This window comes from Emys orbicularis, chromosome 4 (assembly GCF_028017835.1).
Source record: "Emys orbicularis isolate rEmyOrb1 chromosome 4, rEmyOrb1.hap1, whole genome shotgun sequence".
In the NCBI taxonomy this organism is placed as follows: Eukaryota; Metazoa; Chordata; order Testudines; family Emydidae; genus Emys; species Emys orbicularis.
Window position 1 is genome coordinate 143,753,558 of NC_088686.1, and position 13,843 is coordinate 143,767,400.

At 46.6% G+C, this 13,843-nt stretch overlaps 1 protein-coding gene across 1 annotated transcript; it reads right to left on the reverse strand.

The window, feature by feature from the left end:
• Nucleotides 1–1,040: 1,040 nt before the first annotated feature.
• On the reverse strand, nt 1,041–6,421 carry AVPR1B (arginine vasopressin receptor 1B). The gene is made up of 2 exons (XM_065404074.1): nt 5,512–6,421; nt 1,041–1,348 (listed from the first exon to the last, which is right to left on the reverse strand). The coding sequence occupies exons 1-2, from the start codon at nt 6,419–6,421 to the stop codon at nt 1,041–1,043; spliced, it is 1,218 nt and encodes a 405-aa protein (XP_065260146.1).
• Nucleotides 6,422–13,843: the final 7,422 nt, after the last annotated feature.

Consider the following 13,843-nt stretch of genomic DNA (forward strand, 5'->3'; position numbering starts at 1 on the left):
ACCCATGTGGATCTGAACTGTGGCCCCCCCAGCGTTGGACTGCCATGCCCTCAGGGCAGGGGGCTGGTTTGTAATATGTTCCTGCACTGATCTGCGAATGTACAGCTCAGTGTCAGGGACCCTTCAGAGCAGTGCACCAAATGCTGCTTTACTCAGACAAAGCGTCCATGGTAGTCTATAGGCCTGATTCGCCTCTCACTGTCCGCGGGGGAACCCCATCGACATCAGTGGGCTGACTCCCGCCAGACATCGGTGTCAGTGAGACAGGGCCGGCTCCAGGCACCAGCCCACCAAGCTTGTGCTTGGGGCGGCACCTGGAGGGGGGCGGCGCGGCGCTCCGGCCGCCGGGGAGAGTGGGGCCACGGCTGGGCTCGCCGCCCTCCCCCCAGCGCTCTGGCCGCCCTCCCCCCGGCGCCCTCCCCCCGGCCGCCGGGGGGAGAGCGGAGCCCCCGCCGGGGCTCGCCGCCCTCCCCCGGAGGCTTTTTTGCCTGGGGCGGCAAAAAAGCCAGAGCCGGCCCTGCAGTGAGAATCAGGCCCCCAAGACTTCAATGGAAGCTTTGCTTCAGTAAGGCCCTGTAAAAGCTTCAGTGATGCTTGTTTTTATACCCACTTCTAGGTAGAACAGCCGTGAAGGTGGGGAGGGGGAGCCCTGTTATTTCAGAGGCACACTGACCATATCTTTTCACTAGACTGCTTCTCCTGGTGTTTCAAGGGCAGGTGGAAGGGGGACCAGACCTGATTTCCTTTGTGCATGGGAAAAAGAGTGAAAGAGATGCTGCTTCTGCACAGTAGCAAAGCACATAAGGACAAGAGAGACACTGTGATGCTTGCTGGGTTAAACACACAGGTTCCTGCAGAATAAAATTCTGCCCGATGCACAGAGACTGCCCTTCCCCCGTCCTCCACCCCACCCAGGAGGCATCATGTGTCCCCTCTAGTCCCACGTCCATTCAAAGTTCTGAGTGACAGGCAAGCAGCGAGGATCGCCTGATGGCACAGAGGTGTGCATCCTGCAGTGGCGGCTGGCGCGAGTCGCGGTTCTAGAGCACACCTGACTCCATCACCGTATCCTCGTAGGACTGGTAGAAATCTTTCAAGTCCCCCTGCTGCAGCTGGATCGCAGGGGCGTCGGTTTGGTGGCTCTGAGTCAGGATGGTGGTTTTCCTGCTGCAGAGGCTCCCGTTGGAGATTTGCCTCTTGAGGCCAGGCCGGAAGCTCCCGCAACAGGAGACGTACCACAGGATGTCGTGCAGGAGGTGCCCGCTGAAGAACATGTAAATCCAGGGGTTGCAGCAGCTGCTGAGGCTGGCCAGCAGCATGGTGATGGTGAATGCCACGTTGGTGGACTCTGCAAAGAACATGTTAAAAACACCTATTAATTCTCCAGCGGTGTATTGACAGAAGCAGCATGGCCAAGTGGACAAGGCATTGGCCTGCGATGTAGGTTCTATTCCTGCTTCTGACACTGATTTGTTGGGCAAATCACGTCCCTTCCCCTCTTTATCTTTTTTGCCTCTTTTATTTAAACGATCAGCTCTATGGGGCAGAGACTGTGTGTTTGTGCAGCACCCTGCACAATGGGGCTCTAAGCTCAGCTGGGCAGGTGTGACTGGCAAACAAATAAGAACATCCATGCACATTACAGGAGAACACTGCCCTAACCAGGACTCTGCGGGGATAGCCTGCACCTGTGCGGGTTGAGGCTGTAAGTCAACCCACATGTGTGGTGTGATCTGGCAGTGTGTGGCATGTCCACCCTGTTTGGGTGCCTAACTTCCAGACACAAGTGAGTGCAAAGAGCTCCGTTCCCAGAAGAGGGAAGAGACGTGCCTGTGGAACCATCAGGAGCCTGTAAATATTGAGACAAGAGCTTGCTGGTGCCTGGCTTTCCATTTACTGGCTGAAACAATTTCCCAAAGCCATTGTGTGTGTGTTATGTAACCAGAGAGTGGCTTATGACATCCTACATTTAAACAATTGTCACAGACACCTGCAAACACCCCATCAGTCCCCTCCCAGGAGCCTCACCGCACACTTTGAGGAGGTGATCTGATCTCAGCAATCAGAAGGCACCTTTTCAAAAGTCTGCAACTGTGTCGGCAAAAGCCTGAACGCCATCCAACGCTGTATGTTAATGAACTGCTAGGGGCACGCAGCCCCAGCAAATAGATGAGAAGCTTTATCCTGCTGTCCATTATGGAGGTCACTGAAATCATAACAGTGGACACAGTTAAAATCCTCCCCGCTCTCCCACAGCCTTGTAACATGCCAAAACAATGGAGCAGCTCCTGATGTGCATCTTTTCCACTCCGTTGGGATTGCACAAGGCACTGCATTTTGAGGAGTCTATGCATGCGGCTGGAGGGGCAGAAGTCCTGGGCTTAGCTGGATTTCTAATAACAGCAGTGATTTGGCTCTGCAGACTTTTCTCTACAAATACGACGGGCGAGCAAATGCTTAGCCTTCTCCATTATTTGTTTAACAAGAAAATAACATGCAGGGCCAGATTCCAGCACCCTTACTCATGAAACGTATTCCACTCTTCAGACAATCCCGTTGAAGTCTATGGACCACTCCGTGAGTCAAGTGCCACCCAGCGTGTGTAAGGGTGTCTGGAGCTCAGTGGGAACGGTGTTATTCTGTCCAGACTGATGGTGCAAGCAGCTATTGTCAGGGCCTGGGGAGTGACCATGTTGCTAGGATCAAAGCTTTCCAAGACCCCCGAAGCGAGCAGAAAAGCTCCCACTGACTTCAATGGGCTTTGGATCAAGTGTATAGAGGGAGCTTGCTGCAGCATACACAGAAAGGCTCTTGCAGCACAGAGGAAAATCTCCTAAGGTGCAACTTACCAGCTGCTGTGACACTGGTATATTTTATCAGCTCAAGGGCCCTGTCAAAGATTTTTCTACGGACTTTATGAGGAGATAGGAGCTGGGCACCAGCAACTTCTTTTCTACCTAGGTTTATCGAAAGTCACCTAGTAGCTGCTTGTCTATATCATTGTACAGTGGCTATTCTAATAAAAAATTTTAAACCAGCGGCTTGAACTCGAAGGCTCTGACTCTCATTTACTTTAAGGTCCCTTTTATACTGCTCTAGCTGTATAAAGGAGCCTTAATGTGGGCATGGATTATTATCTTTACCCCCCTGTCAGAGTGGAGTAAAGGGGCCTTAGCGTAAATCAGAATCTGGCCCAGGATGTTTTTATTTCTTGAAGGGAACATTGTGCAGAAACTGGACCGGATTCTGGTATCGCTTACACCAGAATAAATTTGGAGTAATTCCATTAATTTCCAGTGGAGTTATTCTGGATTTATGACCTTGTAGGAAAGATCAGCATCTGACCCACTGTTTTCTGACCCTGAGTGGCTGTGTAATCCAGCAAAGCCGGCGGAGAGTTGATACATTCAATAGGATTTATTTGTCACTACAGGGATCTGATTCAAACGATAGACAAAGTCTGAGAAAACACAATTTGGGATGAAGAGGGTAGACTAGAAAACAATGTAAATAGTCTCATTTGAACTTTGTCAAAGCTTTCATTTAGAGGCTGAAATCCTAATGACCCTGTGAAAGGCAGTGTTGTTGTTAGGCATGTAGGAAGATGACGTTCTCGTCTTCTGCTCCAGTGTCTGAAATTAAAGACTTTAATAAGTATGACTAGGTGAAAACTGCTTCCAGTGAAGCAGTTGTTAATTCTATTTCTCTGAACATTAAATAGCTAGAGATGGTGATTGGAGTTTGGACTGACTGCTCAATGGGAACTGAATTTCAAACTCAAGACACTGTGACAGCGGTGGCTCTATGCCTTAAGGGTGAAATTCACCCTTGTGCTGGCTCTCTGCACAGGCTTAGACACTACTTAAGTCCCTCTTCAGCCTTTAGAGTTAGGTTATGGGGTTTTGTGCTGTCCCTTTGCCCGGGGGCTGCATTTCTCCCTTACTGAATATCCAGATATAAGGTGTAAGGCTGTAAGGGGGAGATCTGCAAAAGCACCGAGAGGATTTAGGAGCACAAGTCCCATTGGGTTTAATTTAATTGTATTTGTTGTATGATTAATTATGTTAGGGCATCTAGAGCCTTGGATCGGAATCTTTATTATTTTACATAGAAATAAATAAAATCTCATACATGCTTCTAATGATCTCCTCCTAAAAATGCTGCTGCCTTTTGCATCTATATATCTTTGTAAAATGTCACCCTTTGCCATGACTGTGATGAAAGCCACACAGGAAAACTGCTTATGTCTGAAGAACTCGTCGATCCGAAGTGCGGCAGAGCTCTGAAGCAAGAGCAGAGAAAGCAAAGTATTGCCAGCAGATTTTGCATCAGGGATAACAGGTTAGCAGTTTGCACTGGGATTCTGTTAAATGCATTTTGCGGTGTGACACTGGTAACATTTTAACATAAAAAAACAGCATTTTTATTGATTACAAAAAATGGTGGTTTGTTGGAAATGCGTCTCTGATCAGTTTGGAAATAATCTGTACCACAGTGAATAGTGGAATGAACAAGGAGTACTTGTGGCAGCTTAGAGACAAACAAATTTATTTGGGCATAAGCTTTCATGGGCTAAAACCCTCTTCATCAGATGCATGTAGTAGAAAATACAGTGGGAAGTTCTATATACACAGAGAACATGAAAAAATGGGTGTTGCCATACCAACTCTAACGACAGTGGGACAATTTTCACAATTTTTGTGTGTCAGACTGAAAGGTTGAGAACCACTATTCTAGGTATCTGTATCCGCTCGTTCTAAGCTAAATGGAGATGAATGATTATTAAATCATCAGTTTAATAAATTACTGTGTGTGTGTGTGAGACAGACAGACATCTGTTTTATTTTGTAAAAATGTGTGCTGCTCAGTCTATGTGAGTACATGTGGGTCTGTCTATGTGGGTGTGACTATGTACCTTTGTTGAATGAATGTGTCTGTGTATGGAAGAGTATATATAGCTTTGTGAATGAATATGTGAGTATATCTTTGTGACTGGATGTGCATTTAATGTGTGTGTGTGTGTGCGCATAGACTGTGTCTTTGTGTGTGTGTGTAGAATGTGTGTAAATAATCACAAACCAACAGAGAGATTATCTTTTTGCTGTGTTTATCATTTGTGTGCGAACAAAATTTTTTTGCATATTGGAGGGTTGAGTATGTGAGTGAATCTTAGTTGTGGTGTGCTGTGTGTGTATTCTCTGTGTGTTCTGCGTGAGTGTGTTGTGTGTGTATATTGTATTCTGGATGCATATGTGTGCTGTTTGTGTGTTCTGAGGATGTATATATTGTATTCTGCATGAGTGTGTTGTTTCTGTGTGTGCTGCATGTTTGATGTGAGCGTGTTTTGTGTGTGTACGTACCTGTGTTGGGGCCAGGAGTCATGCTTTAGAAGCCAGTAGCTGCCCTGGATGCCCATGTACACACCCTGGCCTGGGGATGGCTGCAGCTGGCAAGCTGTATGAGGTGCCCCTGCGCTGCAGCCCGGCTCTCCCCCTGCCCCCCATCACTCACCGTCATCGGGGGCATTCTCGTCCCACACCGACCACATCTGCACGCTGAAGAAGGGCGCCCAGCAGGCGACATAGGCCAGCACGATGACAAAGGTCATCTTCACCGTGCGGATCTTGGCCCTGGAGATGGTGCGCACGCTGCTCACCCGGGAGGCCTGGCTGCAGCGGGACCCCGCTCCCATCTCTGCTCCGCTCTGCGTCTTGCCCCGGAGGTTCTTGCAGATCTCGTGGCAGATGAGGCTGTAGCAGATGGTGAGGATGCCCACGGGCAGGACGAAGACACACAGCGTGGTCCAGGTGATGTAGGCCCGGGCGCCCCAGGGGTACCTGAAGTCAGCCCAGCAGTCCAGCACCCCGGAGCCCTGGTGCACCTCCTGCAATGAGAAGATGAAGACCTGGGGCAGGCTGAGCAGGCCACTGAGCAGCCAGGTGGCCCCGATCATCAGGTAGGCCTGCCTGCCTGGCTGTTGCAGGGTGCGCAGCGGGTGGCACACAGCCATGTAGCGGTCCAGAGTCATCATGATGAGCATGTAGGTGGAGGCGAACATGCTTAGCACCTGCAGGTACTTGACGGCCCTGCAGAGCAGGTCAGGCCCCAGGAAGCGGTAGGTCACCTCCCAGATCATCTGGGGCAGCACCTGGAAAAGCGCCACCCCCAGGTCGGTCAGCCCCAAGTGCAGGATGAAGAGGTGCATCCTGCTCATCTTCTTCCTCAGCCGGTACATGGCCAGCAGCACCCCCAGGTTGCCCACGGCGGCAACTGCCAGGATGGTGGCCAGCACCCCAATCTCGGCCCGGGCTAGCTCCTCATCCCGGGTGTGGAAGAGAGTCCAGTTGAGATCCCCCACCTGGGTCAGGACGTCCCTAGGGTCGCTGCAAGGAGTGCTGTTCCTTTCCCAATCCGGATCCATTGCTGGGAGAGCAGGGCGGGAGGCGGCGGCCGGCTGGCAAGGGGGGAAGAGAGCTGCTGGGGCTGGAGACAACTGTGGAACCAGCAAACTTCTTTTTCAAAGTGGCGTGTTTAAAATGAATCCCTCTAGTGAGCTGAGCTGGAGCTGCTCCATTTCCTCACCCCCAGATCCTGGAGCTGGGCATTTCCCCTGTTGCTTTCCCCAACCCTGAGTGAATCCTTTCTTTCTTTCTCTCTCTCGGTTTCAGACAAGTCCTCAACTAGCTGATGGCAAATCTCCTCTCCTGTTAGGCAGGTCAATTTCAAACCTTCTTCTTGAGTAATTTGATGCAATATCCCCCTGGAAAGCTCCTAAATCCTTCTTCTCCCTCTTGCGCTAGCCAGCTCCAAATCTCCTTTCAGCCCGGGCTGGTCAGCTCCCAAATCCCCCCTACCCTCTTCTCACCTGCTGTTAAGTTTCAGAAAGAAAAAAAAAAAAAAACTTACTTTCTTGTTTTTTAAAAATGCAATAAAAATAAATAAGAAGCACCTTAGAGATGCTCCATCTATTGGATTTTTCATCCAGAGGGTAACTTGAAATAAGCCAGGTTTCTGGTGTTAAAATGTCTGGTCTCTGGTTAGGTGCTGTAGTGCCTTCTGAATGCAGCCTGCGATGTGTGAACAGCGTCTGGCTTGGGTCTGAGTTTTATAGTCTGGGAGCTGCCTGCTCTCTTCTGCTCCCTTCCGCTGCCACCCTGTTGCTGAGTTGCGGCTGGCTGGAGTCAGAGAAGCAGCACACACAGGTGGCTGTCAATTTCCTCCCTTGGGGAATAAAAGAAGATGCCTTGCATCTCTTCTGCTGAATATCCCTGCTCCCTCTGACTCTCCTACAAAGCTGAGATTTCCAGGACTTCAACACCGGACCCGTTTTCACCACCAGTGATTTATTTGTAGGAAGGGGGAGGGGGACCCCAGAAATACTCCCCCATCCTTAAATTGTCTGTTTCGATGCTTTTAAATGCTCAGCAGCCTCCCAGGCAGGGAACGTTTCTCTCCCTTCTCTCACCCTCTTTCAGTGGTTTGCACTATCACCTGTCAAACACACTACAGAGCCATATTTCTGCAGCTCCCAAACCTTCCCATTCCACCTCTTCTGAGATTTGAGAGAGACAAAGTGGGTGAAGTAATATCTTTTATTGGACCAATTTCTGTTGGGGAGAGAGACAAGCTTTGGGGCTTACACAAAGCTCTTTTTCAGACCTGGAAAAGGTACTTGGAGAGTCACAGCTATATACAAGGTGGAACAGATTAAGCACAAGGAGTTAGCACATTGCAAGAGACCATTCAGGGTGAAGTGGGCACTTGACAACTCTGCAATTGTCGGGCAAAGGAGGGTCAGTGTGTTCCCGCTTATTGTAATGAGCCATAAATCCAGTGTCTTTACTGAGTCCTGATTTTGAGTATCTAGCAAAGTTATGAATTTAAACTCCAGGTTCATCTTTTGAACGTGTTGTGCCAGTTTCCTTGAAGGATGAGGACTGAGAGATCAGATAGGGAGTGACCCTTTGTGAAAAATGATCGGCCACGGGTGATAGGGTGTTTTGTCTTATCATTTTTCTGTGTGACTTCATTGGAGAGCGTAGTGATTGTCTCATTTCACCCAGATAGTTGTTGTTAGGGCATTTAGTGCACTGGGTGAGGTACCGTCTACTTCCCAAGACTTTCATAGCTAAGGCACTGATTTTAATCTCCGGTATCAATACACTTTACAGAGGACTTGTGCTTCCTCCTCTGTACAATAGTACAAACGAAGGGCCTGATCCAATTCCCATTAAAGTCAGTGGAAAGATTCTTATTGACGTCAGTGCCCTAAGTGACCCAGCTCTGTCTGTGACTCACTGCATGACCTCCCCACCTCTGTCCCTCCATCTGTATAATGGGATAATGATACTTACCTCCATTACAAGAATTTTGTGAAACTGATCAAATGTTTGATATCCTAACAAGCCTGGTTAGTCTTCCTATCCCAAACACTGCAATTTCAGTTCATCAGACAGACGGCCGTCCCCTGTTGGACAGGGAGCAGAAAACTGGCTACTCCACTGTGGCTAGTTCAGAACAACCTAGATAATCTCTGGACTGTTGGTGGAAGGGTCATGCCAGCAGCTTCTACACAGCCAGCGAAGAAGAACATATCCTCTGTGAATCTGTCTGCAGAGCAGTTTCAGTCTTCAGTCTGGAATAACTGTCTAGTCTCCCTTGTCATAGATTTAGGGTGTGTGCTGTGCAGTTAAAAAAGCCTCATGAAAATTCATGGGAGGGGAAAGGGATGCAAACACATAATAATTTCCGTCAGGCAAAGCATGTTACAGATAGTTTGAGCCAAGAGAAATGCAATAGATGATTCAATTAGAAATGCAATAGCTTCTGTCAACAGACAAGTGCCTTAGAAATTACAGTGCCAAAAATACAGGTGATAGTGTACTTATCTCCTGTAAGAAGGAGACTGTGTTTCTTCCCTTCAGGAGGCGAATTTTGGGCTTGTGGTTAAACCCTGAGGCTGGGTGTCAGGAGAGTTGGCTTCTGTGCCCAGCTCTTCAAAATGTGGTTTTGGGCCAGTCACTTCCCCCTTCTGTACAATGGGGATGATAATATTTCCTGCCTCTTGGGAGTGTCGTGAAGTTTTAATTCATGAATGCTTGTAAAGAGCCTTATCTGCATGTGTGCTTTATATTAATTAGAAGGGATAATTAAGAGGATTTCCCCCAGTTTTGGGGTTTAACGCCCCTTCGCCCCATAATATTCTCTCCCCTGGATTTTCACTTCTTTATTCTTAAGATCCCTTTCCCTCTTTTTCTTTCAAAAACTATTTCTCTCCCTCTTTTCCGCCTGCTGCCCTGATTTTCTCACTTCCCAACCGTGTTCTCTCTTACTAGGAGCCCCAACAGAATCTTCCTTCTTCATGCAGACCTGCTCTGAGCAGGGACAGATGACATAGTATTTAAAACCCTGGCAGTCCCCTGCAGCCCTCTCTCCCTTGGGAGCTAACCGCTGCTGTAATTGGTGGAGATCAATTGGGGATGGGAAATTTTAGCAATAACAAAATCCTAGTGTAGATACAATCTCAGAGAGTAGATAGACCTAAAATGAGACCCCCCTCCTCCCCCCTGCTTTGTGTAGATGTGCGGGCAGTTGTATATGTCGCAGTGTCTCCTGGACCTTGCTGGGCTGCTATTCTTGAGGATAAGCAGGAAATGGAAATTTTAAAAATCCTGCTGTGGTGGGAAAGGTTTAGTTTCAGTGTTAGTACACAGTTCGCTGTCTGTAAGATGGAGATAGTAGTCCTTCGTTCCTTCCCACCTTTTGTCTGTCTTAACCGTTTAGGTTGTAAGCTCTTTGGGGCGGGAGCTGTTTCTTGCTATGTTTATGTACACCACCAAGCCCAGCTGGGCCCTGATCTCAAAAAGGGGCTTCAAGGAGGTGATGTGGCTAGTGTTGTGGAAATTGAATTATGGATAGGATGTGCATTTTCCCCAGAACATGTGCAGTGTATATTGTAGCAGAGGTAAAAGAAATGCAAACCTACCAATATAGGTTGTGTTGTCTCTTTCAGATCACTGGGTGTTTGAAAGCAGGAGTTAGAAGTAAAAGGCAATCAAAAGTCTGGGAAAGTTAATTGTGACCCTTTTTAAGTAAGAATCTTTAAGCTGTGGATAGCTTTGGATCTGGAAGCAAGCCAGAAAGCATCTGTATTAATGCAATTTTCTAACTAATAAGGTAGAAGCCACTGAAACCTGGGCTGCCTATGAAACAAATACAAGGAAATATGGGGTAATTCCTCTGTTTTGTCTAAAATCAACAAGAGTATGTGTATATAAAGGAAATATTTTAAGCAATGACTGACTACCCAGAAGGGGTAGACCTCTGTTCTTTTGTCTTTCAGATCATCAGAGAAAATGGATGCCAGCTGAATAGCATTCAATGTACCATGCATTTACTGGTACAAGAGGAATTATTTTTGTGTTCTTTGTCCTGTCTTGTGGTGTTTGTCTTGTGGCCAGAATTGTTGGGTTTAATATTTTCATAAGACAGTCTAGTTCAAAATTAAATAGAAGGGTTAAATCAAAAAGCAGATACTTGTTTTATTCAACTTGGAATACAAAGTGTTTGGATAAATCAGGAAAATGTGATATACTAAAAAGTCTAATACATTTGCTTAAGTAAGAAAAGAAACTTCATTGGCCAGATATTTTTTTAATTGAAAAAATTGTTGTTAAAATTTGCATACCAACAGTCTTTGGAAGCAAGGACATGGAAGGTTAACCCACTCCCCATATTGCCCATGGGATCCTTCTGGCTACCTCAGATTTCTAGCCAGAGGTCTGGGGAGGGAGGAAAGCTATTGGACACCAGAGGTTGTACCGAGTGGACTCCTCAAAAGTGGGTGTGCTTGTCCTGGTTTGTTGCTCCAAAGCTCTGTAATAAGTTATTTTACTGGAAGGGTGTACATGGCATACATTGAATAATAAGACTAATGTACTGTATAATGGCAATGTGTATGTGTTCATTGTTGGGAAAAGGTGTATGAGTGAAGAGTGGAAGTTTCCTTTGTAGGTTAAAAGAAGCCAAGAAGGGGAGAAGGAAAAAGAACAGAACGAGTTAACTGAAAAAAATAGCTAGCAAGCTCAGTCCAAAGATAAGACGCTGGCCCCATCCAAGGATACTACCCACAGCTAAGACTTGGCTGACAGCCAAGAAAAGGGGGCCCTGAATGTGCCCAAGCAGCTATGAGATCTGCAAAACACTGCCAGGCATTAATGAAATGTGTTAGGTTTCTTTTCTCACAGATAAAAGAAGTGCTACCCAAAGACCCTAGCAGCCCTGCCATTCATTGAAACAAGGAGACTGAGTCTACGTAAAGTCCATCAACGAAAGACTGCTTTGGCTCCACACTGGAAAGGCCCTTTCCAAGTCCTGTTAACCACCAACACCACTGTGAAGTGCCAAGGACTACCTGCCTGGACCCATGCTTCTCACTGTAAAAAGACCCCTCCACCTCGGGAGGACTCTCCGACTGATGATAAGCCTATTTCTCCTTCTAGCTCTGCTGTGTCTTCTGGACAGCAGGAACACATCCAAATACAGACAATGCCATATATTTGATAAAACCAATGACTAAGGCCTTCACACTTTAGTGATTTATTTAAATATTGTTTGAAAAAATATATTTTTAAGGTTCAGGATATCCCATATAAGCGAACAATTGAATGGATCAGTGGAGATAAAAGTATATGATATCACTACCAGTGAACCCCAAGAATCTGTAATTACAATTGATGGGTTCTATAGCGAATGTTCCTGGAATTTGCACTGTGTTAAATGAGAGAGGCCCTTATTGTTATTTGGTCACCCAATTAGTGAACAATTAAACGAATACCCAGAGTTTGTTTTGCCACTGGAAATTTTACCTGCATAGAAATTATTCCAGTGACTAATAATGTGACCTGTACCTTATTGCAATACACCCCTTCTTATGCCATTAATATCAATGACCCAGAAGTTGCTGACAGAGATGGTATTGAATATCACTGAGGCTGGGAAGGCATTGCAGTGGGATCTAGCATGTTCAGAAATTCAGGATTTCCTGAATGACCAGCTAATGGCCATTCGGAATGATCTAGAGCATCAGGCTTGGCCCACTGCCCTTACAGACACATCAGGAGTACCATCTGATCTGTGGCCATGGAGACATACTTGGAGACTTTCTGGGTGGAAGTGCAGATGTTCTCAGTGCTCCTTCCAAGCATATGGACCGGTTGGGGGGGTGGGGGGGTGGGCTCCCACATACCGAATCCTGCCGGGTCCATGGGGAGGATGCATGTGGGATTGGGTAATTCACCGAGACATCTGGGAAATTAGACCTCCTGGTATGCCCAATCGATTTTTAGTCAGTGCTCCTGGGATTACATCTGACATTTGGATGGGGTTAGGGAGTCAATGGACATTTTGGCCGTTAGAACCCCCACAGCTTCAGTGTATCCGTAAACTGAAGCCAGGAGAAGTTGTTACTCTTCATGACTACATTTGCTGGGAGGGTAGGGGACAAGGAACTACCCTGACAGGACACTTACTTTTTCAAGCTAATGATAGCTGTGTGTATGTTAAAGCCACCACATTGCAAGACATACATTTTAATCTCATTACCACTGCAGGCAATCATATTATTTACTGGCCTGCAGATAGAATTTTGCAAGTAGTCCTTAGGTTCCAGATACCCTTTAATTGGACTAGTTTAGTACCTGATTGATTTCAAAATTTGCTTTCACTGTTACCAGAGGTTCAGAAAATCTCTGAAGTACAAGGGCAAATTCACATGCTTCAAAATATATATCAAGTTGAAAAGTATGCCTTTCAGACAGCTTATAGAGTATCCACCTTATGTACTAAGTATGATGTATTGTGTTATATGACTAAGATTGTACAACAACCCCATCGTATTATCACTATGAGAATGTTATTGTTTGTGTTGTTGTTAGCTAGTGCAGGAGTATGTTATTGTTGTTGTAAAGGACGTAATAATAGTAATACCTTTCATGTCCATGCTCATCATGCATTGTCATTACATCCAATCAAAACCCCTAAGGTTGAAGCATCTGATGTAGAATCTGAATTCCGAGATTTAATGCAAATAGAGATTTGAAAATGTTTGTTGTACTAGTAGTACAAAAGGGTTTTTGTTTTTTGGGGGGTAAAAACCCCTCCTGAAGCGGTAACAACCCCTCAACACCGGTGCATACCTATGCACCTCGCATATGCATACAGGGGGCGGCAACAATTCCCCTAAGCCGCTCAGCATCTGACCTTGCTGCACAGTCAATAAGTTCGGATGGCGTGAGCCCAACAGGGACAGATGGCCCCACGGACAGTCCTCCTCCGACACCTCAATAGAGATTTCAAAAGGTCTCCTTCCTCTATTGTGGCGCCATGGGGTTCAAAGGGGAATGATCCGTAGCAGCTGCCGGTGCCTCTGCGGGCGTTGCCATCCCGGACGAGCCCCCAAATTGTCGGAGAATAACAGAGTTCTCACTTTTTGTTTGGGTACAGCAAATCAGATACTTTATTTTCTTTCTCTCTATCAATTGCATAGAGGGAGAGAGCTAAGCAGGTCTCTCAACAGGTAAACAATTACAGCAAGCATTTATACCTTTTGTTACAGACAATAATGAGCAACAGCTGCATTTTGTTTATACATAGGTCATTCTGATATCTTGTTTTGCTCACTAATGTAGACTCTTAGTCTACATTCCATATTATCTACACAAGGTCGCAACAACTTCTCACACAGTTCTTTCCCACTCGCCTCACACATTCCTCGCTTCTACAAATCTCGCGTTATTAGGGTTACAGTTAGCCTGACTCATGCTAACAAACTGTCATGCATTGC

Coding starts and splice junctions, on each gene's coding strand:
- AVPR1B (XM_065404074.1), bottom strand. CDS start 6,421: ATGGATCCGGATTGGGAAAGGAACAGCACTCCTTGCAGCGACCCTAGG. Junction 1,349..5,511: donor CGAGAATGCCCCCGATGACG/GTGAGTGATGGG, acceptor TGTTCTTTGCAG/AGTCCACCAACGTGGCATTC.